This window comes from Tenrec ecaudatus, chromosome 4 (assembly GCF_050624435.1).
Source record: "Tenrec ecaudatus isolate mTenEca1 chromosome 4, mTenEca1.hap1, whole genome shotgun sequence".
Lineage (NCBI taxonomy): Eukaryota > Metazoa > Chordata > Mammalia > Afrosoricida > Tenrecidae > Tenrec > Tenrec ecaudatus.
The window spans coordinates 109342338-109367747 of record NC_134533.1 but is presented as its reverse complement, the minus strand read 5'-3'; the positions used below and the strand labels follow the sequence as shown (position 1 = coordinate 109367747).

The 25410-nt window shown below is 42.3% G+C and overlaps 1 protein-coding gene across 1 annotated transcript; it reads right to left on the bottom strand.

The window, feature by feature from the left end:
- Positions 1-592: 592 nt before the first annotated feature.
- Positions 593-25410, bottom strand: LOC142445085 (6-pyruvoyl tetrahydrobiopterin synthase). The gene is made up of 6 exons (XM_075546608.1): positions 25270-25410; positions 22098-22177; positions 20636-20658; positions 20200-20256; positions 13176-13246; positions 593-12935 (listed from the first exon to the last, which is right to left on the bottom strand). Exons 1-6 carry the CDS (start codon positions 25344-25346, stop codon positions 12812-12814), a joined length of 432 nt encoding a protein of 143 aa, XP_075402723.1. The 5' UTR covers positions 25347-25410; the 3' UTR covers positions 593-12811.

Genomic DNA, 25410 nt, shown 5'->3' with positions numbered 1-25410 from the left:
AGTATCTATAAAGATTTTAAAGACAGTGATTAAATGTTGTGTTCATTCTAAAGTTTGTGCTTGGTATAAATAGGAACTCAAAAATCTTGGTGGCAATCCCATAGAGCACAGTCTACATCATTCATGGAACACCCTTATTAATAATATAGAATGTTTCATAAATACAGCATTATGAAATCATCTGAACTTCTGAACTAGCATAGCTCTGAAATAATTTGATTATGGTACAATTCAATGAGTCATTGAATGTGAATACATATACCAACATCTCTAACTGACCCTACAATTCATAGAAAGTAAAAACAAAAAATAAAGGTAAGTTAAAATAAAAATATTAAAGCTGAACACGGAATATTCAATTTGCTTCCTCCAACTGTACTAAATCCTCAATTCTGCTAATGACTTAATTATTGAAAGATATTGGTCAAACAATTTCTTTTCAATGAAGCCATCCCAAGCTAGTTACTGAAAGGAAGATCTTGCTGATAAAAAGGCAAGAACTTCATTTTATAAGTAATCGAAATGTTATCTGGCTGTCAGATTTTCAAACTAGTCCAAAATAAATCTGCACAGCCAAGTTGGTTGAATAAATATATAATCAGTAGCTAGAATGATCTTCCTATAACTTTTTTAATTAAATGCATAGCTCTCAGAGCTTAACAATAGGGCAAAGATTAAATGTGTATTATCCATTATAACTAACATTGTTATTAAACGATCATTTTTTCTGCTAAAGGTAGTATGTACAGATTGTAGAAATGTTCAAAGAAAAAATTAAGTAGAAAATAATGTTAACCATAATTAACATAATTGACCTTGCAATCTTGTAGACTTGTATGGTTTTCCATATCTGAGAACATAAATGTCACTCAAAACAAACAAACAGAGGCATTCCCCCCAAAAGGGCCAGGGCAAAACACCTTGTCCCCAGCAATGTTGGATTGAGGAGGGAAGGAATTTTCATTTCTTCTTTAAATAGCTTCTAAATGATTTTTTAAATCATTTTATTAGGGGCTCATACAACTCTTATCACAATCCATACATACATCAATTGTGTAAAGCACATTTGTACATCCATTGCCCTCATCATTCTCAAAACAAGCCCCTGGCATCAGGTCCTCATTTTTTTCCCTTCCTCCCCACTTCCTCCTTCCTCGTGAACCCTTGATAATTTATAAATTATTATTTTGTCACATCTTGCCCTGTCCGACGTCTCCCTTTACCCTCTTTTCTGTTGTCCATCCCCCACGGAGGAGGTCACACGTACATCCTTGTAATAGGTTCCCCCTTTCCAACCCACTCTCCTTCTACACTCCCAGTATGCCCACTCACACCACTGGTCCTGAAGGGATCATGCCTCCTCGATTCCCTGTTTCCAGTTTCTATCTGTACCAGTGTACATCCTCTGGTCTAGCCAGACTTGCAAGGTAGAATAGGGATCATGATCGTGGGGGACAGAGTAAGCATTTAGGAACCAGAGGAAAGTTGTATTTTTCATCGTTGATACATCGCACGCAGTCTGGTTCATCTCCTCCCAAGCTAAATAATTTTTAAGTTTTACTTTAAAAAAAAAATAGTTCAGTAATAGAAAGTATATAGTGAAGGCAAAAACGAAAATGTTTTATTTTTAACCTTGTAATGTTTTTACTGTCTTCAAGTTTCACAGAATTGTAGAAACTATGACTTGAAAGGCTATTTCATCCACCTCTCTTTTATAGACGGGGAAAATTACGGCCAATAGTGAAGTGACGTGACAACAAGCCACATTACTAACCATGTGACCCGCATGTTACAAGTGAAGATTAATTTACTGCCAGTGGTTAAAAGGTACGGGTATTTTCCTGATTCACTTTGACATTGGCCTGGATTTGGAGTACACAGTACTCGGTCATTAAAAGCTTTTTCCAAAGTAATCTCTGTTGGCCAAATTCCCCTTTGATCATCTCTTCGGTAGCATTCTGCTCTTTTCTTGTCCAACACTTACCACACAGCTTAATTACACTCGAGGGGGATCACGGATGTGGAGAATTGAAACAGAAAGACTATAGAGTTCTTCCATGAACTTTTCGAAGCCTCATCCTTACTTGTGCTTATTGTCTGTTCATTTATGTGTTTTTCTACCACTAGACTCTAAACTCCTTTAGAGTTAAACATAGTTTGTACAATTCTCTATTACATACTCAGTAAGTAGTAGAATGTGATATATGGAATGAGTGCTCAATATCAAATTCATGTAAAATATATTTCTTTGAAGAAGAAAATAATGAATATCATAATGAATGCCATTATGAAACGTCAGTGTCATTTACTGTAAGTAATGCGGGCAAATTCAATTCAACCAAACTCAGAAGTCATGGTACTTTGCTTGGTTATTGAAGTCAGTTCATTTTCTTTACCCAGATATTTCTGGAGAGATGGAATGAGTGAAATAAATGGATCACAAAATATCTATGATCGTTACTTTTTAATATGAGCTTAGCAATTGCATTGTTATGAATATGCATCAAGTATTATCAATAATGCACAAACCATACAAACTTCTTTGTTCTATCATTTAATAGGTGATAATATTTGGATTAAATTATAAGAGGGATATTTATCATTAAAGTATTGGGTAATAACAACTTTGTACTTACACCTACTGTAAAAACTAACCCCTTTCACCTGTCAAAACAAAGTAGCTCTGTCCATCACACAGTCAACCAAATTATCCAGAGTGTCAAGTGCTGGCACTTTTTCCTACTTTGGTCGCAGAGAACATGTTAGAATAAAACTACTAACTGCCCTCTGACTGCTCTACGTATCACAGAAGCAGAGCGTCTTAGAAGGGATCACAGAGATGGTGCTGTGCAGTTCCTCACCCAACACAGGGATATCCTCTACAGGGTTTTCATAGGCGGGCGTCATTGCTTCTTCCAGTATGTCTCCCAAGTAGTTACTAAATGCCAGACACAGTGTTGGGAAATCTGTTGAAAAACCACTGTGTCTGACACCCAGACTTCCAAGGCAAGACGGCCAAATGAATGCACACAAAGGAGGGGGGGGGGCATCCCCTGCAGCAACCAGGAGACAGTTGGCAGAAAAGAAAGATCGGATGACCTGGGAGTTCAAAAATGGCTTGAGGATTGGTCTCTTTCTTTTTCTCTCTCAAACGTCCATATTTTCCTTCTTTGTCCTTTCAAATTCCTTTCCAGCACCATTTGAAAGAGACAACTCCCCCAACATAACCCAGCACTATCCCAACCCTAATGGCTGCACCACAAGGCTTCAGAGACAACAGCCTATCTCAGTCCATGTGAAAAAAGGAAGAAAAACAGGTGCAAACAAATGAACACCATCCAGATCTAAAGGGATTTTCTGAAGAAGAAACGTCTCTGGAACCACAGGAAAAAGAATTCAAAAGGGGAAGGTTCTTGGTCTTTCATGAAAACACCAGGAAGAAAAGAAAAACTAGACACCTTACAAGAAAAACAGCAGACAGAAATAGCGAAATAAATCACAGCATATCAAAACCTTTGGGACACATTTCACAGATATGTGTCTGGCATATAGTACTAAGAAAATAGAGTTAATTTCTTTTCATTTGGGATATTTCATTGTTTTACTTTATTACTGTTAGTTTTTCCTTGTTGTTGGGTTTTCTACATTTGAAATCAAGGATAGGTAAATCTATAGAAGTAGCTGGATTAATCGTTACCTTGAGGTACAGCAGGTTGAGAGGTTGGGGAGAAATGGGGAATTACTAACAATGAGTACAAGAAAGAAGAAAATGTTCTAAAATTGATTATGGTAATAAATGTACAATTCTTCTTGAATGACTGAATTGTATAATATGTAGATTATGTGCCAAAAGAACAGTTTTTTTAAAAAGAAAATAGAAGTAAACAACACTTTTAAAACAGAGTAATGGGATTGAAAAATGAAAAAGCAAAATTAGTGAACCTGAAGACTAATTACTTGCCAAACAACATAAAAGAGGAGAAAACAACTATCCAGGAAGCTGAGAGAACCCCAAATAGAAAAGATCCAAAAAGCAAAAGTAGTACTTAGAGGTTAATTTATAGCAATAAACACACACATGAAAAAATAAGAGAGAATCAACATCTGGAACAAGAGAAACAAAATAAATGTTTAATCACCAGAAGAAAATAAAACAAAAAGACCAGAGCAGAAATAAATGCATCAGAAAACAAAAAGACAAGAGAAATCAGTAAGTTCGTTTTATGAAAGCATTAATAATATTGGCTACCCATTGGCAAACTTAACAAAGGAAAACAAAGAGAATATGGTAACATCAAGAATAATATATGGAAAGAGTGACATCACAACCGAACCAAATCAATAAAAATAATACCACATTACTATGAAAGACTGTATTCTAAGACATTTGAAAACCTACATTTCTACAAACTCAATGTCTACTAGAATTAACTCAGGCTGAGGCAGAAAACCTCAACTGACCCATAACAGAAGAACTAGACCAGGTGACTTTTAAAAAGCCCAAGCCCCGGTCACTTTGCCAGGGAATTCTACCAAGCACTCAGAGAACAGATGACACTAATCCCACACAAACTATTCCAAAATATAGCAAAGGGTGGCAAGCTCTGGAACTCATTTTATAAAGTGAACAAACCCTGATACCACACCAGGCAAAGGCAGTACCCAGATAAAAATGTCACGCTAATATTCCTAGCTCAACAAAACAATTCAACATATAAGCAAAAGAAACAAACTATTTTTTTCTTCACATCAATTGACACAGAAAAGCTATTTGACAATGTCTAATACCATTTCTGATTTTTTTAAACTCACAAAAATTGTAATAGAAGGGAAATTTTGACAATGTCTTAAAATCCATCCCTGATTACAAAAGAAAAACTCATAAAAATTTTAAAAGAAGGGAAATTTCTCAACACAATAAAAACCAACATTTCACTCAATGGGTAAAAATTGACAGCATTCCCCTTCCCAACAAGAACCAGACAAGAATTCCCTTTATCACCACAAAACATAAGACAACAAAAAGAAAGAAAGGAATCCAAACTGGCAAAGAAGTGAAACACTCACTATTTTCAGATGATATTGTCAGGCAGGTGAGCGCAGAGCTAAAAATGTCCATTAACGCATGCAAAGCACAGGAACAAGGAACAAGGAGTGGCGCACTGCACATGCTCAGAGGTTCAGGTTTCCCGCCAGTAGGCATGGGTGAGCGCTAAACCTGGATTGGCCCACCCAGGCCACCAGAATTGGCATAGGCCAGGTGAATTCAGTTCAGCCAATGGGGTCAATCAGGGGTCATCTACCACACCTCCCAGTGGAATCCTTGAAAAGGCAGAAGCCCAGAGTCGAGAGACACACTTTTGTCTGCGTGAAGCTGAGCAGCTTCCACCAAGCTGCATGGTAGGGAGGAGTACTATGGGTGCCGTGTAAACCTGAAACTTCTTCTCTCATAAAACTCACTTGGATCATGAACCAGGCTTCGGTGTGAATTGTTTCTCTCACAGGGCCAAGGACTGAGGTATAACTCTAGCTCCAGAGAGATCTAACATAAGTGGTGCCGTGACTCTGATATATAAGGTAAGCCAGCGCTCAACCCTCCCATCCTGGTCTTACTGGTTTCGGGCACCTTCTGGACTCTTCACCTCACCACCCTCAGGAGACGGCGAGTAGCTTGAAAGGAAGCCAGGCTGAACTGCTCTGGTAACATCTGGGAGGTGGATGGCTCCCGGAAGCAACTCATGGGGACACTCGTAATGTATTGCCACAGCCCCATCCTTTTGTGTCTGTCTTCTTGCCTATTCTTGCTGGTGTTCAGGATTTTACATCTGCCTTTCTGTGCTTGCCTTCCTGGGAGCTGGCATACCTTCCCCAGGCTGGATTCCTGGGAGGGGGCTGGGACGCTGTGGTCTGCAGGTTCAGAGAATTGCCATTCTAAAAAACTCTTTGCATCTCAATTGCCTGTTTTGTGCTCTGGCCAGCTGGATGGCTGAGTGTGCCTGCATAAACTCTGTTGGTTCCTGCAGGGCTCTGGCCCCGGTGGCTGGCCCCATGTGGGCTTTCCTCTAGGCCACAAGCTGCAGCCGCCATTTTCCGGACCATGTGAGTCACCCTGCCCTGGCAGCATGGTGCCACCTGGTGTCCGCCGTTTTGGCTACAGGACAAAGGAGCCCGTGACCCTGCCAAGATGGCACCCACTGCTCTAACCACGTGGAGGAGCAGTGCCTAAATAGCTAACCCCTGCTCTAGTCCCAGGAGCCGAATGTTTCCCTTTACCCCTCCATTCCCTTTAGCTTTCTCCCGGTTTTTCAAACAAGCTATTTTAGTGTTCTACCAGTGTGGGTTTGTTCCTTGCTACCGGCTGGTTCTCCATTTCCCAGGCTTAGGCCAAAGGCATACAGAAGCCGAGCCAGAGTTACTGTTAACTTTCACCTTCCAGTGACACTGCCTCTGGCACTTTCTGGAACAGCTCTTAATACAGCTCCGCCGCCAGGATGTTCCAGCCAGAAATTCTGATTCTTTAAAGGTTCCCCAAGCTGCCGGATAGATGTCCCTTTCCTTCAGACATTTGAGAGTCTGTTCCTGCCAGCAGGCATCTTTGAAGACCATGGGGCCACACCACACAGTGGCCCTCCTAGCTTGTGGTCTAGAAAACGGTCAGACCAAAATGTTGGCTGCAGCAACTGGTCTTGGACTCCTCCCTTGGGCTGGGACACCTGCTTGAAGCCTCAGATTCATGGCGCTCCAGATGTGCGACCTGAAGCTGCGGTTATTGACCTTCAGGCATCAATAGCCTTCCTTGTTTTGTGTTTTCTAGATGGAACTTACCAGCTCAATGCCCAGGAATTGCCCCCTTGGATGTATCCTGTTCAATTGGGAAAAATTTGATCTGGAAAAGCTGGACAAACAGAAGCTGATTACGCTTTGCAATTCTATTTGGCCACAGTATGTTCTAGAGAAAGGAGAATCGTGATCAGCCAATGGTACACTTTCCCTTCCAACCTTGCAACAGCTGGACATTTTTGTGGAACGGTGGAGAGGTGGTCGGAGATGCCATATATTAAAGCATTCTTCCTTTTGTAGAACAAAGATCTTTATTCCCAGTGCACGCAAGACCCCCTAAGGGACCCTGGACTAGAGGGCAACTATTACACCAACCCTGAAGCAGCCCTGAGTATTCTACCGGTAGTAGAGGCAGCAGGGGAACTTGGTCCCCAGGCAATTTACAAGCCTTTTACTCTAATTGAACTCAAGGAAAATTAAAAATGACTCTAACAAAGCTGAACAGTACATAGAACACTTCCAGCACCTCACCTTGGCCTATGATTTCACCTGGAAAGATGTAATGGTCATACTGGGACAGACTATGACAGACTTTGAGAAAGAGCGAGTGCTCAAAGGTGCTAGGAAGTTTGCAGAGGAGTTACATGTGATAAATGACAAGTACCCTGTAGGGAAAACTGCTGTACCTTTAACAGAACCTGCTTGGAATCATAGTGAGCCTCAGGACAAGTGGGCATGACAACATTTCCTGGTGTGCATCACAAGTAGACTAAAGGCAGGTAGGCAAAAGGCAATTAATTATGCCAAGGTGATAGCGATTCACCAGGGACCTACTGAGTCTCCTGTAAGCTTTTTAGAGTGGATAAAGGAAACCCTAAAGAATCATACTGCTGTAGATATAGAATCCTATGAGGGGCAAGTCTTGCTCACGGACAAGTTTCTCATACAGGCCGCACAGGACATTTGCAAGAAACTAAAAAAATTAGTGCAAAAGCCTGAAGGAGCTACCCTAGAGGAGATGGTTGCTTGTGCTAATACGGCCTTTTACAATAGGGAGCAGGAAGGGGAGGCTCGAGCCCGGGAGGAGGAAAGGGAGGATAATAGCATGGCCAGGTATAGGCTGCACTCAATAACAGATGCCCATCGAATGCCTCCTAGTTTTCCCAGACCTTTGAACCAGGTACCAAATGCTACATTTTCCGGCACCCGGGTCACTGGGCTAGAAACTGCCCTCACCAGAACAAGCCTCTTCAGATGCCATGTCCCCATTACAAGGAGACTGGCCACTGGGCTGGCCTCTGTCCTAAGGCCCAAAATCTGGAGGGGAGGCACCCACAGGCCAACATGCTGCTGATAACAGAGGAGGAGGATTGAAGGCGCCTGGTCCGGACGGCCCAGCAGCAAAAGATAACTGTTACTGGTCTGGAACCTAGGGTGAGCATCGATGTGGCAGGAAGGTCAGTGAACTTCCTTTTAGATACTAGGGCCACCTGCTCTATCCTTACTTCCTTCCCTGGACCCGTGGCACCCCACACCTGCTCCATCCTGGGAGTGTTAGGAAAACAAACGTTTTACTGAACCTCAGATGTCTTTGGAATAACTTCTATTTTTCTCATAGCTTCCTAGTGATCCCTGCATGTCCAGCTCCTCTCCTAGGCCGAGACATACTGTCCAAGCTGTACACCTGCATAGTCATCGGGCCTCATCCTCATCCCTCTACAGCTTTCCAGTTGTTCCTCACAGTGGAGGAGCCTCAGATTCCCCCCACAAGAACCGTGAGAACAAACAAATACTCCTGTGATCCACTGGATGGTCTTAGGATATTTCATCGCCACCCCAGGACAGATGAGGGCTACACAGATGATTCTACCACAAACCCTCAGAGCCTTTAGGCCAGTGAATACCTTTACTCCGTTCCTGTGTTTACAGTGACCAAACTCTCATGCCTGTTAGTCCCAAGATTTCTACTGATTTCCTATGTCACTAACCTAACTTCAAGGGCACTGCCACCTTACAATCTTACCCTTGTCTCCCTTAAACTGTTCACCTGTTGTCTGTTTGTTTTTTCCAGTTCTTACGTTACCAAGGCCTCTGAACCAAGTGTGCCAGCTCCAGGACCACCGTCTCCTAAACCCACCTAGACTTTATCCATCCTGGACCCTAATGGACAACCCCTTCTAACAGAGTAGGAAGGGTATGGACCCAAAACCCCACTTCACCCCCTTTGCCAGCATGAAGTAGCTAGAGATGCCATCCAGTACCCCAAAGATTTGGGTCCATATCTCTTGAGGGGGGAATGTTAGGCAGGCTAGCACAGGGCTAAAAACGTCCATTAATGCATGCCCAGAGAGCCAAGCACGGGAACAAGGAGTGGTCCACTGCACATGCTCACAGGTTCAGGTTTCCTGCCAGTAGGCATGGGTGGGCGCTAAACCTGGATTGGCCCACGTAGGCCACCTGGATTGGCCCATCTAGGCCAGGTGAATTCACTTCAGCCAATGGGGTCGATCAGGGGTCATCCACGCCTCCCCATGGAATCCTTGAAAAGGCAAGAGCCCAGAGGCAGACACACTTTTGTCTGTGTGACGCTGAGCACCTTCCGCCAGGCTGCATGGTCGGGAGGAGTCCTGTGGGTGCCATGTAAATCTGAAACAACGTCTAACTCTCATAAGACTCACTGGGATCACGAACCAGGCTTCGGTGTGAACTCTTTCTCATGTGGGGCCAAGGACTGAGGTATAACTCTAGCTCCAGACAGATCTAACAATATGGGTCTACACATAGAAAGCCCCCAAGACTCAACAACAAGAACAAAAAAATTTTTTTAAACCCCACTGGAAACAAGTGAAAAATTCAGCAACATGGCAGGATATAAGAGTAACTCTAAATATCAATCAGATGTCTACAAAGTTATTTTAAAAAGGTCTGGAAAAGAAAACAATACCATTTACAACAGTCACACAAAATATTAAATATTTAGGAATAAACCTGACCAGAGACAACAGATCTGTACAAGGAAAACTACAGATGAGTATTATAAGAAACAAAATGAGACCTATGTAAGTGGAAGAATATTCCATGTTTGGGATGGGAAGGCTTAATATTGTGAAAATGGCAGGACTACCCAAAGTAATCTATGAATACAATGCAATTCTGATCCAATCCCAACTTCATGTTTAAAGAAAAAGGAAAACTAATTACCATCTGCATGTGGAGAGAAAAGAGACTTAGGATAAGAAAGGGCTCCTTCAGGGAAAGAACAAACAAAGAAGCCTCACACTTTCCAACCTCAAAACCTATTACACTGCCTGCCACAGGAGTCAAATAGGCTGATGTCGGTACAGTGATAGGTACATAGAGCAATGGAAAATGGAAAATCCATCAAGAAGCAAATCCAACTATAGTCCATGCAAAAGGGCCAAAAAACATTTGATGGGAAAGAGAAAGCATCTTCAATTGATAAATGGTGCTGACCAAACTGAGTTATCTATCTACAGAAGAATAAAACAGGACCATACTTTGCCCCATGTACAAAAACAAACTCAAGATAGATCAGAGAGGAATATGTAAGTCCCAGAGCTATAAATATCATCAATGAGAAATCAGGGCCAAACGTAAGGGCCCTAGAGCAGGGCACAGACATCCTACTAAATACAGTGAAGGAAACACACAGTAGAAACAAAATAGATGGGGACCTACTAAAAATAACTCAAAAGGAGTCCTGGTTCCGTAGTGGATACACGTTGCCTGCTAACCCTAAAGTCAGCAGTTCCAAACCACCAGGCACTCTGCCAGTAAAGAGTTAGTCTCAAAAGCCACAAAGACAGTTATGCCTGTAAGGTTGTCCTATAAGGCTGCTGGGAGTCAGAAGTGACTCATGGTAGTGAGTGTACTTGAAAGTCAACTGCTTGAAGGCTATCTGGCTGAAGGTTGTCGGCTGTCAAAAGTAATCAGACCCTATGGTCTGTCCCACCCTGAGTAGGGTCCACTCTTTTCTGAAAAGGATCATAGATTGTTCCTCTGGAGAAGAGCTCAAAGACACCTAAGGTCGAGTCAACTTATACAACCAAGGTTAGGCTGCCATCTTGATTGTAGAGTCCACCCATCTTGTTATGTATGTGCCTTCCTGTCACATGTATGCCCTAGTACAACCTCTTCCTATTGCGCACATAACCCTAGTTCGTCCCTCTCCTGTTATGTGTATGCCTCTTGTGTAACCCCTTCCTGTTACATATGTGCTTACCATGGCCTGCGTGCCCAAGATTATATAAACTCATGAGAATACAGTACACTCTCTCGTTCTGTGCACAGACCTGGTTCCTGAAGCCCTTGCAGGCTTTATCTTGGCTGATGTCTCTTTAATATACCCTTCAATTACATAATCGCCCTGTTGGACCCATTCTGTTCTTGAAGCTGGCCCCCACACTTATCTCAAAAGTATTTTAAATCCTGTACCACTGGCTAGTTTAATGACACTATGAGAATTACCAAAGGTCCGATGGTGGTTACTGACGTTCTCTCAAAATGCTGATGTTGCCACTAAAGAGGGAGATCTATCAAAAAGGAATATATGTGTGTGTGTATATACACACACACACACACACCTCACATAAAATAATTCATTTTGAGCTTGCATTTAACATTAAGCCCTAACCTAAAAATAATTAGTTCTTATGATGTGGTCATGCTCAATACTCAGATGGTACCCCAGCTCTCAGAAACGATAGCGTATGGAATCTTAAAGGCTTTTCTTAAAACAAGCAGCTGGGTCTGGCCAATGCAGCCACTTCCCCCAGATCTCCCAAAAGATAGCCTGCTGGACTATACAGCCCTTCCCCCGGCCTGTCAAGGACAGAGCTGGAGTGTGCAGTCCCTGACTCCAGCGTTCCAAGGAGCTTCTCTCTCCAGACTGGATCTGTACAGCCCCTTCCTTCAGTGTTCTGTGATGATTTACTAACAGACCACATCCTGACTCAGACCTTGCAACTGCAGCACCAGAAGGCCTTCCTTCCCCTTATCAGTACATACGTCCTTGGCTCAAGTCCTACAGATGTCCCACTGCCTCACTGCCAGAAGCAATGCAATTTCCCTGACCTAACTTGTTGGGTCTCAGAACCCGCCCAGGGGCTCAAGATGCCCCCCTGTCCCTTTCTCTGCTCTCCCTTTCCTCCCAGGAATTCTTTCCCTGCCTCAATAAAATCTTTCTCAAATTCACATTCCTAGCTAAATTCTCTCTGTTCCTTGTCTCCGTCTCCAACCTCTCATCTTGTTACAAAGACCCGGGACCAACAAGAGGGGCCTCTGTGCTGCCCTGGCCTTCCTCTGGCCAGTGCACAGCCCCGTCATCCTCCATTTCCAACCTCTCACTATGGAAGACCGTGAAAATTCAAAATCCATTTGCAAAGTCCCAGCATCCATTGAAATCCCTCGGACCACTGTCTAGAAGGGTGAATAGCCTTTCCCCCAGACACAGTGAAATGGAAAGTGGATTAATGCAGATATAGTTAGGCTTAATTTTAACATCTTGTTTTCCCTTTAACTCATTCTTAATTTGATCTAACTTATATTATGTTCTGCATGCATTCTCTTGGATTAAGATTTTTCTGTGTTTAGGTAATTGTAGTTACTGGGATTTTTCATTGAAAGATTTTCTTCACATGAAATGTAGGACCGATAAAACTACAAAGATTTTCCTTATATGAAATCCAGGGCCAATAAAACGACAGTGACAGTAATTGGATTAACAGTTTCTTAGGATTATAAGAGAGGAAGTTTCAGGGAAATGAAGATCAAATACCAATCAATACAAAAATTAAGAAAAGGTTCTAAAATTGATTGTAGTAATACCTAAACAACTCAAATATGTTTTGTTATAAAATATATTTAAATTTAAATAATTTAAATACGTCAGGCTCTCAGAACAAAATGTAAAGATACAACCATTATGTGATAACCTCTTAAAATTTCAAGGGGACAAAGATCACTTTCAAATATGGAAAATAATTAACCTTTCTAGACTAATCCCTAAGAGCTATTCTCCTTTATAAACCACAATATTGTTGTCAGTTTCATATACTTTTACTTTATAAAGCAGTCCCACAGGAAGAAATTTCTGGAGGTTTTCCCAGATATATACAGCTACATTTTCTGTTGTGCTGTAAGGGAAAAAAATAAAGTTCAAAAGCTAATAACAAACAAAATGTATGTATATTTGCATAACAAACAAAGTTTATGTATATTTGCATAACAAACAAAAGTTTATGTATATTTACATAGAAAAGAAATTCTGCTTTAAAAATCATTAAACTAAAACTAGAAATCACAAATCAATCAGATAAAATGTTCAAATAAATTCTTTTGTTACTACTATCTATATAACATGACAGTGACTTCACCTCACAACATCTGCAAAGTATGGGACATCTAGATCCAGATTCTTATGATCGAGGGGCTTCATAATAGCTTCCTAGAGACAAAACAAGGGAGAGAGAAAAAAATCACTGATCCCATTTATGACTCAAATTCCAAGTTTTACACCTATGCCGTGAGCCTGTAACCCTATCATTCATCACTTAAAGTCATGGATAAAGTGGCTCATATTTGCTTCCTTCTTGCTACTGAGTAAGAGAACATGAAAAACCCAAAAGCAGAGAATTAACAGCACCCTTTTGTAACATAAGCCAGTGTGATTCAGAATTCAGTTGAGCATGCAACAGCCTCACCTACAATACAAGACCACAGTGTCATCAAGATAAGGCTCTGGCAAGGTCGACATCTCATCAAGCAGACAACTAGGTAAGTAGTTATATATTTCTCTTAGAAGAAGTTTTAATAATGATCTGGGCTCTTAAAATATGCTAGGTAAATATGTAAAATCTTAATTCCTAATGTCTACATATATTATCATAATGTTCCTTCTCATTAGCAAAAACTAAAACTTGCCTTATTTCTAGATTTTTTCTTAAATATCGTACAAAATCTATGCATTTGTGAAGCAATAAAATTAATAACCACAAGGTATGTTTTCAAAATGAGAAGAAATAACTGAAAATACTCACTAATAATCACAATGTGAAATGTACAAAGTATGAAACTGGGATAACTGGACATTGTCAAACATGAAACAAAACACACAAAGTTACTACCCTCAGCATTAGGGAGCTGAAATGGACTGACATTGGTCATTTTAAATAGGCTGATGATCTCGTTTATTAAGCTGGAATGACTGTAGGGGAACTGCAACACACTCATTGCCAGAGAGAGCACTGCAGTATCTATTCTGAATACAACACTGTCAGTGGTGGAACACTATCCATACATCTACAAAGTTCACTGAGGGAATAAGGGGAGGGTGAGGGGATTTCGAAGGTAAACAACGAAGGCGGGAGGGGGAGACAGCACTAGAACTGAAGGTGATCACACAACTCATTTTCAAGGCAATTCATCATGGGGGGAGGGGAGAAAACGTTCTAAAATTAATTGTGGTACTAATTGTACAATTCTTTTCAATAGGATTGAACTATCGAATTGTGTGATATGTACTTTAAGTGACAATAAAACTTCTTTTTAAAGTTCATTCATATTTACATGCCAATCGCTAATACCAAAATGAAGGCATTGAAGATTTTTAGCAGTTTCTCCAGACTTCAGATGATCAAACGTGCAATCAAGATGCATCGATAATTACTGGTGACTAGAATGCAAAGGATGAAAACTAAGAAGGATCCATGGTTGTAAAATTCGACCTTGGAGACGCAAACAATGCCATAGGTCTCATGACAGAACTTTGCAAGATCAACAACTTATTCACTGAAAATACCTATTTCCAATAACATAAACAGTGGCCAGTACTGAATGGAATGCTCAGTAACTAGCATATGGGAAAAGATGATGAAGAATTTCAAAATCACTCTTCCAAAGAAGGCTGAGCCACATGCAGACCAGACCATCAACTGTTCATACGCTAGCTCAAGTTGGAGCTAAAGACAGTTCTAACAAGTCCATGGCAGCCAACATACTACTGTGAGTATATTATGCCTGAGTTTCAAGGTCATCTCCAGAACAAACTGGATGCAATGAGCACTGATGACAAGTTGTGGAATGGCATCATACATCATTAAAAAGAGAGAAATGGTCATAATGGATGTGGGAAGAGACAGACTACAAAATGTGTTCTTGAACAAAGAGTAGCTAAAGCAAGTGGACGAAGAAAGGAAGTTGAAGGGCAGAACAGATGATTTCAGAGGACGTGGCTGAGAAGGCAAAGACCTGGAGTTAGAAAACCAAAAGGAAAGACCACTCAGCATTTCTCAAGCTGGGGAAACGGAAAAAGCCTCGAGTTGCAACATTAAAAGATTCTACGGGCAAAATACCGAAAGATGCAGAAAGCATGAACAGAAGAGGGAAGTCACGATACCAAAAAGGAGTCAAAATAACTGTACCAAAAATAATTGGCTGACAGTCAACAATCTGAGGAGGCAGCAAGAACTAACAGCACTGCAGAAAGAGCCTGAAACTGTTTTGAAGGTGGATGACAAAACCATGGCTCCAGGAATTGACGGAATATCAAGTGAGATGTTTCAGCCAAAGGATGCAGCACTGGAGGTGCTCATTCAACTCTGCCACGAAAGTTCTTGGCCAAACACCTGGAAGATACATATTTGTGCTCATTCCAAAGAAAGATGACCCAACAGGATGCAGAAATCATTGACCAGTATCACTATCACATGCAAGTAAAACTTTGGATAAAGATCATTCAAAAACGGTTGTAGAAATGCACTGACAGGGAACAGACAAAAGTTCAAGTCAGATTTAGAAGAGGGTATGGAACTAGGGAGATCATTGCTGATGTCAAATGTATCTTAGTTAAAAGAAGAGAATTCCAGAAAGATGTGCCATTGGCTATTCAGAGGTATTAGAATGTTCACATCATAAGACATCACAACATGAGTACAGTCTCTTAACGAGGCCACAGTCTTTGTAACTCTCTCCAAACAAGAGTAAGACCAGGCAAATTGAGCACATACCTGTTCCTGATGAATCTGACTCAGAGAAGTTAAGGGAAGGTACTGATAGAATACGTCTTGGGAGGAGCTTGAGTTCATGACCCCTGGAGCCACAGCTGAGTGCTTTGGGGCTGAGGCTTGCAACAGAGTAGTGTATACACTTATTGGAAGGGCTAAGGGAGCTTTCTAGCACTTGCCCAAGCAGGGCAGAGACCAAGGGACCTGGCCGAGAGACATGGGACCAGAGAGGTGTGTGCTGGCATGACAGAAAAGAGGTGCTCCTGACCAAAATAACTTTAGCTGGGCATTTCTAATCCTGAATCGTAACCTGTTAACTTCCCTAATAAAACCAATAATCATGAGACTTGTCTGTGAGTTCTGTGGGAACATCACAATGAAATTTCAAACCTTGACAAACAGAAGAGAGTACTTTGGGAGGAATGGTGGTGTCAGAACTAGTAAGGAAGGTTGGAGGGGAGGCATGTCCAACCTCTATCTCAGTTAGAGCTTTGGGCTGATGCAGAGTTGTACAATCTGGGCGCCTTGTGAACAGAGGCAGGCAGATGCTACTGCCACATCAATATGACAAGGAATAACACTGGAATGGAAATCTCAGAATACTTCATTGGGCTCTTGTAGAATGTGTACACTGAGGCAGTTACTGGCAGAACAAGGAGGCACAGTCTGGTTTAAAACAGGAAAGGTCTATGTCAGAACTGTATCCTCTTAGCCTACTTATTCAATCTGGGCAAGTCACCTAAGAAGCTGGGCCATACAAAGAATAGCCCAGCATAAGGATTGGTGGAAAGCTCATTAACAACGAGTGATGTGTTCACGACACAACCTTGCTTGCTTTTTAAAAGTGAAGAGGACTTGAAACACTTACTGATGAAGATCAAACAACGGAGACTTTAATATGGATTACATAGTAGAAAACAAATCCTTATATCTGGACCAATAAGCAACATCATGATAAAGAGATTTGTAAATACTGAAATAATCAAGGATTTCATTTTCTAAGATCCATAATCAACATCCATATAAGCAGAAGTCAAGAAATCAAATCATGTATTGCTTGGGCAAATTTGCTCCAAAAGACCATTTTTTTAAAGTGGTAAAAATGAAGGTATCCCCTTAAGGATTAAAGTGTGCTTTACCCAAAGTATGCTATTTTTATCACCTCAAACGTATGATGCCTTTGAATTATGATATGGGCAAAGGATATTGAGTATGCCCATGGACTTCCCGAATAAAAAACAAATTTGTCTTGGAAGTACAGACAGAATGCTCCTTAGAAGTAAAGATGGTAAAATAATAATAATGTATAAATTATCAATGGTTCATGAGGGAGGGCTGGTGGAAGAGAGAGAGGGAAAATGAGAAGCTGATACAAAAGGCTCAAGTAGAAAGAAAATGTTTTGAAAATGATGATGGCAACAAATATACAAATGTGGGATAAAAGTTTTACGAGCCCCCAATAAAATGATTAAAAAAGACGTGAAGATGGTAAGACTTCATCTTACATCCTTTAGACATGTTATCAGGAAGAACATGTCCCTGGAGAAAGACATTGTACTTAGTAAAGGAGGGTCAGCAAAACAGTGGCTGGTGCTTAATTACGTAGGCTGAGACAACGGCTCAAACAATGGTATAATTGTGAGGCTAGTATAGGGCTGGGCAGTGTTTCTATCACCTATCTGTATACCATATATACTCGAGTATCAGCCAACCCGAATATAAGCTGAGGCACTAATTTTACCACACAAAAAAATCTGGGAAAGCTTATTGACTCAAGTATAAGCCTAGGGTAGGAAACGCAAGAGCTACTGGTAAAATTACATTAATTCAGGCACCAATAGGTTAAATCTTTTTGAATATTTATTTCAAAGAAAAACCGCTAACTAGCTCTGCATGTGGAAAAGTGGGCCAAAGAAAACAACATGGTATCTACAGTAACTACACACACCGTTACTGCCTGTGCTGCATTACTACAAATGCTGCCTTACCGCATGGACACAACATAGCTTGCATAGTTTGAGGCCTAACGCAGGCTAATTATATTCCAGAATGTGAATGACATGACTGTCTGCATAGAGCAGCCTGTTAGGGCTCATAATATACACGCTGCGTTCTGTATGCACTGTTACTGTACACACAGTGTTAGCGCAGTATGTATGACAAGTGCTAACGCAACACATGCAGTAACACAGTGCACATTACAATGCAGTGTGTATATTATGAGTCCTAACACAGGATGCTCTCTGAAAGCATAGTCGACACTGGGTCCAGGTAGGGGTTAATCAGAAAATAAAATATAGCAGACTGAGTCTGTAAAAAAACATACTGCATATCCAAGACCAGAGATATACCAGTACTTGCATTCAGCAATGCTTGGGCAGAGCAAGGGGCATGACCAATCAGGGGTAATACTGTAAAGGCTACGTCATTGGTCACAGCCCTGGAGAAGAGCAGGAGAAGAAAAGCGGCCACATCCGACATTCATCTGATGATGATGCAGTGCGCCCGAGGTACCAGCACACAGAAGCGGGCAGGTTCCTTCCCAGTATGGCATGGACAACATGCATGCAGGAGAAAGAGGAGCGGCGATATCAGCAGTCATCGGCCCACCCACAGAGGCTGCAGGAACCCACAGACGAGGGAAGACTGGAGAACATCCGCACTGCACCGGAGAACAGGTAAGTGGGGACCCTCAATCGAGTATAAGCCAAGGGGGCTTATTCAGCATGAAAAATGTGCTGAAAAACTCAGCTCATACACGAGTATATATGGTAGTCATAAGTCAAAACCCACTGGATAGCCCCTAACCACACTAATCTAAAGAGTAGTCTATTAACAAGAATACTGTTTCGTTTGCTGTTGTTGTTTAAGCATTTGATTGGGGGCTCGTACAACTCTTATCACAATCCATACATACATACATTGGGCAAGCACATTTGTGCATTTGTGGCCGTCATCACTCTGAAAACATTTTCTTTCTACTTGAGTCCTGATATCAGCTCCTGTTTCCCCCCACTCTCCCATCGTCCCTCCCAAACCCTTGATAATTTATAAATTATTATTATTTTTATGTCTTACACTATCTGATGTCTCCCTTCACCCACTTTTCTGTTTTCCACCCCCCAGGGAGGGGGTTATATGTAGAGCATTGTGACCGGTTCCCTCTTTCTCCTGCACCTTCGCCTTCCCCTCCTGGTATTGCTACTGTCATTATTGGTAATAATACTGTTTCTTGTAACCCACTGCACCCTGAGTGAGCCTAAGAATTTAAAGAGTATGTGCTACACCAGTCTATGCTTTCTCTTCAACCCTAGTTCAAGTTCCAAATCCTATGCCGACGGCTCTGCTGAAGAGCGTTTTCTAACTGTACTCAATGGCATGGAGTCTACACCAAGATGAACCTCGATGGCCAATGGGAGTATGGTGTTCACCGAGGGCCTGCTTGGTGATTTCTTACTGCCGTGTAATGCTCTGGCATACTTGATGTCTACCTGCCTTTCGTCTAACACATACAGGAGCTCCAGTTTTCCCAAAGTACTTGGAGCACAGTACTTGTGTTCATTCACTCAATCTCTTATCTCATTAATTCAACCGGCACTTTTTAAGCACTGATTACTGAACCTAGAAATAGTGGCATGGAGTACTCTGGCCAACAGTAATATCTCGTTCATTTTGGTAGTCCTAGACCTTACCACAAAGATTCATGAAAAGTAAGAAAATATGTTAACTACCAGGTTATTAAGTCATGTGAGATCAATTACAATTCACAGTGAGCCTATAGGTAGAGTGGAACTGCCCTTATAGGCCTTTCAAGGCTGGAAATCTCGTGTGGAGCAGCTAGTAGGTTCAAACTCCCAACCTTTCAGTTAGCAGTCCAACACTTAACCGACTGCACCAACCGGGTTCCTGACTTCAACATGGGTGTTAAAATCTAAGATTGAAAGATCAAGAAAAATTCCGAAAAGGAAAAGAAAGCTTCAAGGAAAAGGTTGGGTCTTAGAAGGATATGGACATGGTTATCACTGTAACACGCCATATCTGATTGCCATTAAGCGACCCAAACAACTTGAGACAGCCAAGAGCGTGGCAGTCCAATGGCTCCTTCTTACTCACAATGACTCCTGGAGACATTCAGTCGGAGATGGGAAACAGCAAACACCAATGTCATCATGTCAATTCCAACTCACACTGATCCTAAAGACAGGGCAGAACTGCTCCATAAGGTTTCCACGGCTGTAAATCTTTCTTTCCAGGAGCAGACGGCCATCTCTTTTTCCCCACATCAGCTGATGGCCTCAAATCATTGACCTTTTGCTTACCAGCCAAGTACTTAGTCACGGCACTACCAAGGTTCCTAAGGGGACCTTTAAACAGTATACATAATAAGCACCATTACCTCCATGTACTCTTTGAGGTCAGTCAAATTCATAACCATTCCTGTAGACGGATCAATCTGTAAAACAAATACTGGTGAGAATTTCTACAGTGGCTCTTTACATGTAACCCTCTGGCAAGTTATTAAAGGCTTCCCACTGTGCAGAGACTATGCCCACATTTGCCTCCATCCCTTTGACAGTCATCAATCTCAGCATGGCAACACCACATGATTCAGGCATCCTTTTCACTGCCCTGTTCTCCTCTCTGTCCACACAGAGCACCGTGAAGACAACACTCAGGGAGAGCAGCAGCCTGGAATGAGGGCAGCCCACCCCACATACAAAGGCAATGAAGCAGGACTGATTGCAACAGAGCGTTCAACACAGATTCTACCATGCTAGATTACAGAGGGCTTGGCAATCTGCACAGAGGACACACATGTTCTCAGCACGTACCTCTCCATGTACTGTCACCACAACTATGGGAAAGAAAACAGAAAGACCAAAACACCAGCATGACTTTCAACACATTAACAACCAGACACAAGTTAGCAACATCAATGAATTAAGTATGACATCCCCCAAACAGCTTTTCTTTTTTTGTTCAGATCTTTTGATCAACCAAAAGAAGACTCAACCAAGACAGAGGAGCTCGGTGGTAGAAGCCAAGACCAAAAAAGGGTGTAAATTTAGCTTATGCTCTTGATTACTTAGGTGTTAAGTCACCACTGCCACAATTTCGACCTGTGACAAATAGAAAAGGTACAGGCATGCTTCCAGAATGAGTTCACTTCAGGACAACAGCCTTCTGAACAAACAAAACTATGCTTACTAAGGGGCCTTCAACTCATATCCCTCTACTCACTTGACTACATATACCGTGTAAAGTAACACCTGGGGAACTGACAAATGGTGTGTAAAGCATTTGTAAAACTTCCCTGGTCAGGGCTTTAAAACACGAATGTTTTTGGTGTTATTGTTAGTTACAAGTGAATGAATTCTGACCCTTGACAACTCCATGGGTACAGAGTGGAATAGCTGTTCCATAAGATTTCCAAGGTTCTGACCTTTGGGAAACTGATCACCGTGAGGCCTGTCTTCTGGGTGTGTTCAAACTGCCAACCTTTTATCTAAGAGTCAAGTGCTTAAGCATTGGTGTCAATCAGGGACTCTCCTGAAAATTAATAAACTTTTATGTATTTATGTATTAACAGCTCTATAAAAACACTTTAGGAATTGTGCAATAAGTGAGTTAAACAACAGAGACATCATCAATCAAATCTAGGCTGTGTCACAAATAAAAATCCCCATCTTCTATCATTTTGTCTGGTCTTTTATTCCACATCACCAGATGCATTAGATTCTGTAGCAGATGTAATAGCTTTTGCAGGAATCTCTTATATCTCAAAGAATCAAAGCTCCTATGTTTGTGAAAATTAACTGCTTTTTTAGAGCACTATTGGCAAAGTTTCAAACCCAGTTTATTTTTCTGCCATCTAGCACAATGCTGGGCAATATTTCCTTCTTGTTGGTTATTATTTACTCTAATGTTAGCATTAGCCTCATCATAACCCAATTAGAAGGAAGCATGCTGCTAAACTAATCTTAATTTTAAGGCGCGTGTATATATATATATATATATATATATATATATATATATATATATATATATATATATATAGCTATTCATTGTTTTGGACTATCTGTAACAGGACAATTGAGAAACACAATTTAAGATGCATCCAAGCGAGGCGTTTTGAACTTTTCATTCTAAACTACCATTTGGTCTGTGGAAGTTGACTTCCACGCTCCTGCTCTGTCTGTAAGGTTTGGCTCACGACGTCTCTATCTGCTGGACAACCTTGGCGCCTTTCGCCTCTCACTGAAAGGGCTGAAGTTCCATCCTTTTTTCTCTCACCTTTATAATTGTGCCCATGGCCATTTGGATTGTTGCACTTCCCAAATAGTTTCAGGTTTTCTTCATTACTCAGATATTTGCTGACCAAAGAAGAAAGTAAACATGATGTTAGCATTACATCCAAGTTCCTTCCATATTCCCTTTATTTCCTATTTATTCTGGTCTTTGAGTGTGTCACAATTTGTGATTATCTTCACTCACCAAATGGGCAAGTCAGAAATGAAGTCGATGTCATTACGCCGACGTTACTTTCAGGAACCAGTATCAACTCTGTAATTAAGACTACTACTGTATCATGCAAGTAAGGAGCCCTAGTGGCAAAGGTTTTGCGTCGCTACGAGTCAGAATCGACATGATGGCAGTGAATTTGAGGGTCTTTTTAGGTCATCAGTTTGAACCCACCAGCTACTCTGCTCATGGGGAGGAGGTGGGGGTGGGAGTGGGGAGAGAGAGGCTCTCTGCTCCTACAAAGATTTCTAGTCCCAGAAACATGTAAAGGCAGTTCTTCTCTAATATGGTGGCTAAGAGTCAAAATCAACTCAGTGGCAATGAGTTTGGCTTAAGTTCAGTTTACCATGCAAATTAGCATAAGCAACCCTTGAATTCGATCCTTTTGTTCCACAACAGATTCTAACAGCTCTACCTCCCAAAGCCCTTCCATTAAAAAAAATGATTCCATAAACATTTATTGATACCTAGGCACAAACTGAGTGAAGGGCAGTGATGAAAAAAAACATATTTATCCTCAAGTGACTTAAATCTTTTTCATCGTGAAAAATAATTCCGTGACCTAGTAAGTATCCTCTTTGGCAATGTCTTGCTGTGTGTGCAACTATTTCTTGATGCTGTCATCAATCCATTGTGAATTATTCAATTAGGTGACATAAAAAGCTACAATGCTCTGCTGTAGTTCCAGACAAAGGACAATTCACCTTACAAATTTTTATAACTCAAACTACTCGGCCAAGGTCTGCATCTTCGGTGAGGCTTCACCATCCTCGGGTTTGGGTTTTCTTCAAGACTCCATTACTTCCTCCACTGACTGTCTCCTGCTCACTGACTCCTCACACTGGCCCACTGCTATCCAGTTGGAGTGTCATGTCCATTGGGTATTCATCAAAGCACTAAAAGGGCTGTGTAACACTTGCCTGAGCAGAGGCCAGTGGACCATGTGGTTGAGGCCAAGGATCAGAGAGAGGCATGCCTGACAATGGTATCCTTGAGCATTTCTGATCCTGAATTGTTTTTTGCTTTTTAAATCTCTGATCCTGAATTGTAACCTGTACAATTCCCTAGTAAACCTATAATTGTGATTATTGTCTGAATTCCGTGTGGTCACTGAAATGAATTATTGAACCCAGACAGATGTAGAGTGCCATAGGAGGGATGGCTGGTGTCAGGACTGGTAAGAAGACTGGAGAGTGGAGGAATACCCGACCTCTGCATCTAGAATCAGCCTTGGACTGATGAGGAGTTGCATTCTTCTTCCCCTTGAGGAAGTCAGATGTTGCCCCCACACCACGTTTACACAACCCATGTGACTGAACAGAACTGCCCTAAGAGCTTTTCCTGTAAAGATTACAGAAGAGTCCTGGTGGTGTAGAGGTTAAAGCACAGGGTTGCCCAAGCTAAAGATCCTGTTTGAACTCCCTACCCATGCCCTCTGGGGTCTGGGGTAAGAGATGGAGGCATATGCTCCCATGAAGATTTATAGTCTCAGAAGCCCCAAGGGGGTGGTCTACTCTGCCCAATAGGATGGCTCTGAGTCAGAATTTACAGCAAAGGGTTCAGTTACTCCGTGTCTCCTTTTCTTTTTCAGTTGGCCTTTTTATTTTTTTTAGTTGTGATTTGGGTGAAAGTTTACTGAGCCAATTCATTTTCCATTTAACAATATATACAAGTTTTGCTTCCTGACATAATTGCAATCCCTTCAACATACCCTGGTGGTATACTGAATAGCATTGGGCTACTATCTTCAAAGTCAGCAGTTCAAAATCGCCAGCCACTGTAAAGGTGAGAGACGAGCCTTCTAATTCCATAAAGAGGTACAGCCTTGGAAAGGCAGAGACAGTTCTACCCTGTCCTATAGCGTAACTGTGAGTTGGCATCAAACTGGATGGGTGAGCGTGGGTTTTTCCATGGACAGGTCTTTTCCCACATCCTCCCTGGGTTACTGGTTCTATTCCTCCTCCTTCCCTGCAGAACACTGTTTGGGGGAAAGGCGGTCTTTGTGCTCCTGTGGTTGATGGTTCTAAGGCATGCAGACCTCACAGGTGATACTGTCTGTACATCCTTACTCTTCACCGTAGTAGTTGTGGGTTCTAAATGCCCACCTTTGGGTTTTAACAGCCAAGCATAAACTGTTACACCATCAGAGGCCCTCATCCTCATTTTATTGATGACTCCGTTAAGTGGGGCTTGGCAGGGAATAGTAGTCAGAAAATCACTATCCCTAAGTACATTCCAACAGAGTAGAACTGCTCCCTACGGTTGCCTGGACTGTAAATCTTAACAGAAGCAGACAGCCTCACCTTTCTCCTGTGAAGCTGCTTGGGGTTTTGAACTACTGTTGATGAGGTCGGCAGCCTGCCCTTAACCCAAGGCACCAATAGGGTCTTCTTTGAGTGAATAGCTCTCCTCAAAAAAAATCACTCTCGTATAATCCAACTCGGGCAAATCCCAACGGTACGGCTTGTCCCGAGTGGCTTTATGGAACGGAACCTCTGGAACTGTTATCTTCAGTATTCAGGGAATAACGCCTTGTGCTTACTTTTGACAAAGGTGGCTAGCGCTCCTGGCCTACAGGTGCTGAGCGCGGTGTTAAGCCAGGCAAGTTCAACTCCTTTCAACTGGGCGGTAACTCGGGAAACCTGGGGGCCAGCGCGGCCCCGGGACACAGAGCGAGAGAGTGGCTCTCGGCTCCGAACTGAGAGCCTTGTAAAGCCCAGCGGAGGTTCTATCAAGAATTCGGTCACCTACAGCGGCCGCCGGCCGCCCGCGCCCTCGCCCGCGCACTCGCCCTCGCCCTCGCACTCCCCTCGGCAGCCCGTGCCCGAACCGCAAGCGCCACCGCCCTCGGCTCACGGGCAAACAAGCCGCGGGCCCCGCCCCCGACGACGTCTCCACAGCGCAAGGCCCGCCTCCTCCCAGTGCACCTGTGGGCGCGCCCCACCTGTGGAGCCGGTGGCTCGCGCTGAACGAGACTACGCGGGACACGGCGGCGCGGCGGGACGGGTGCGGAGCGTTCATCTTCTCGGAGCGCGCGGCCTGCAGCAGGCGGCAAGCGGGCGCGGGGCGGGACCGGACAGGGCGG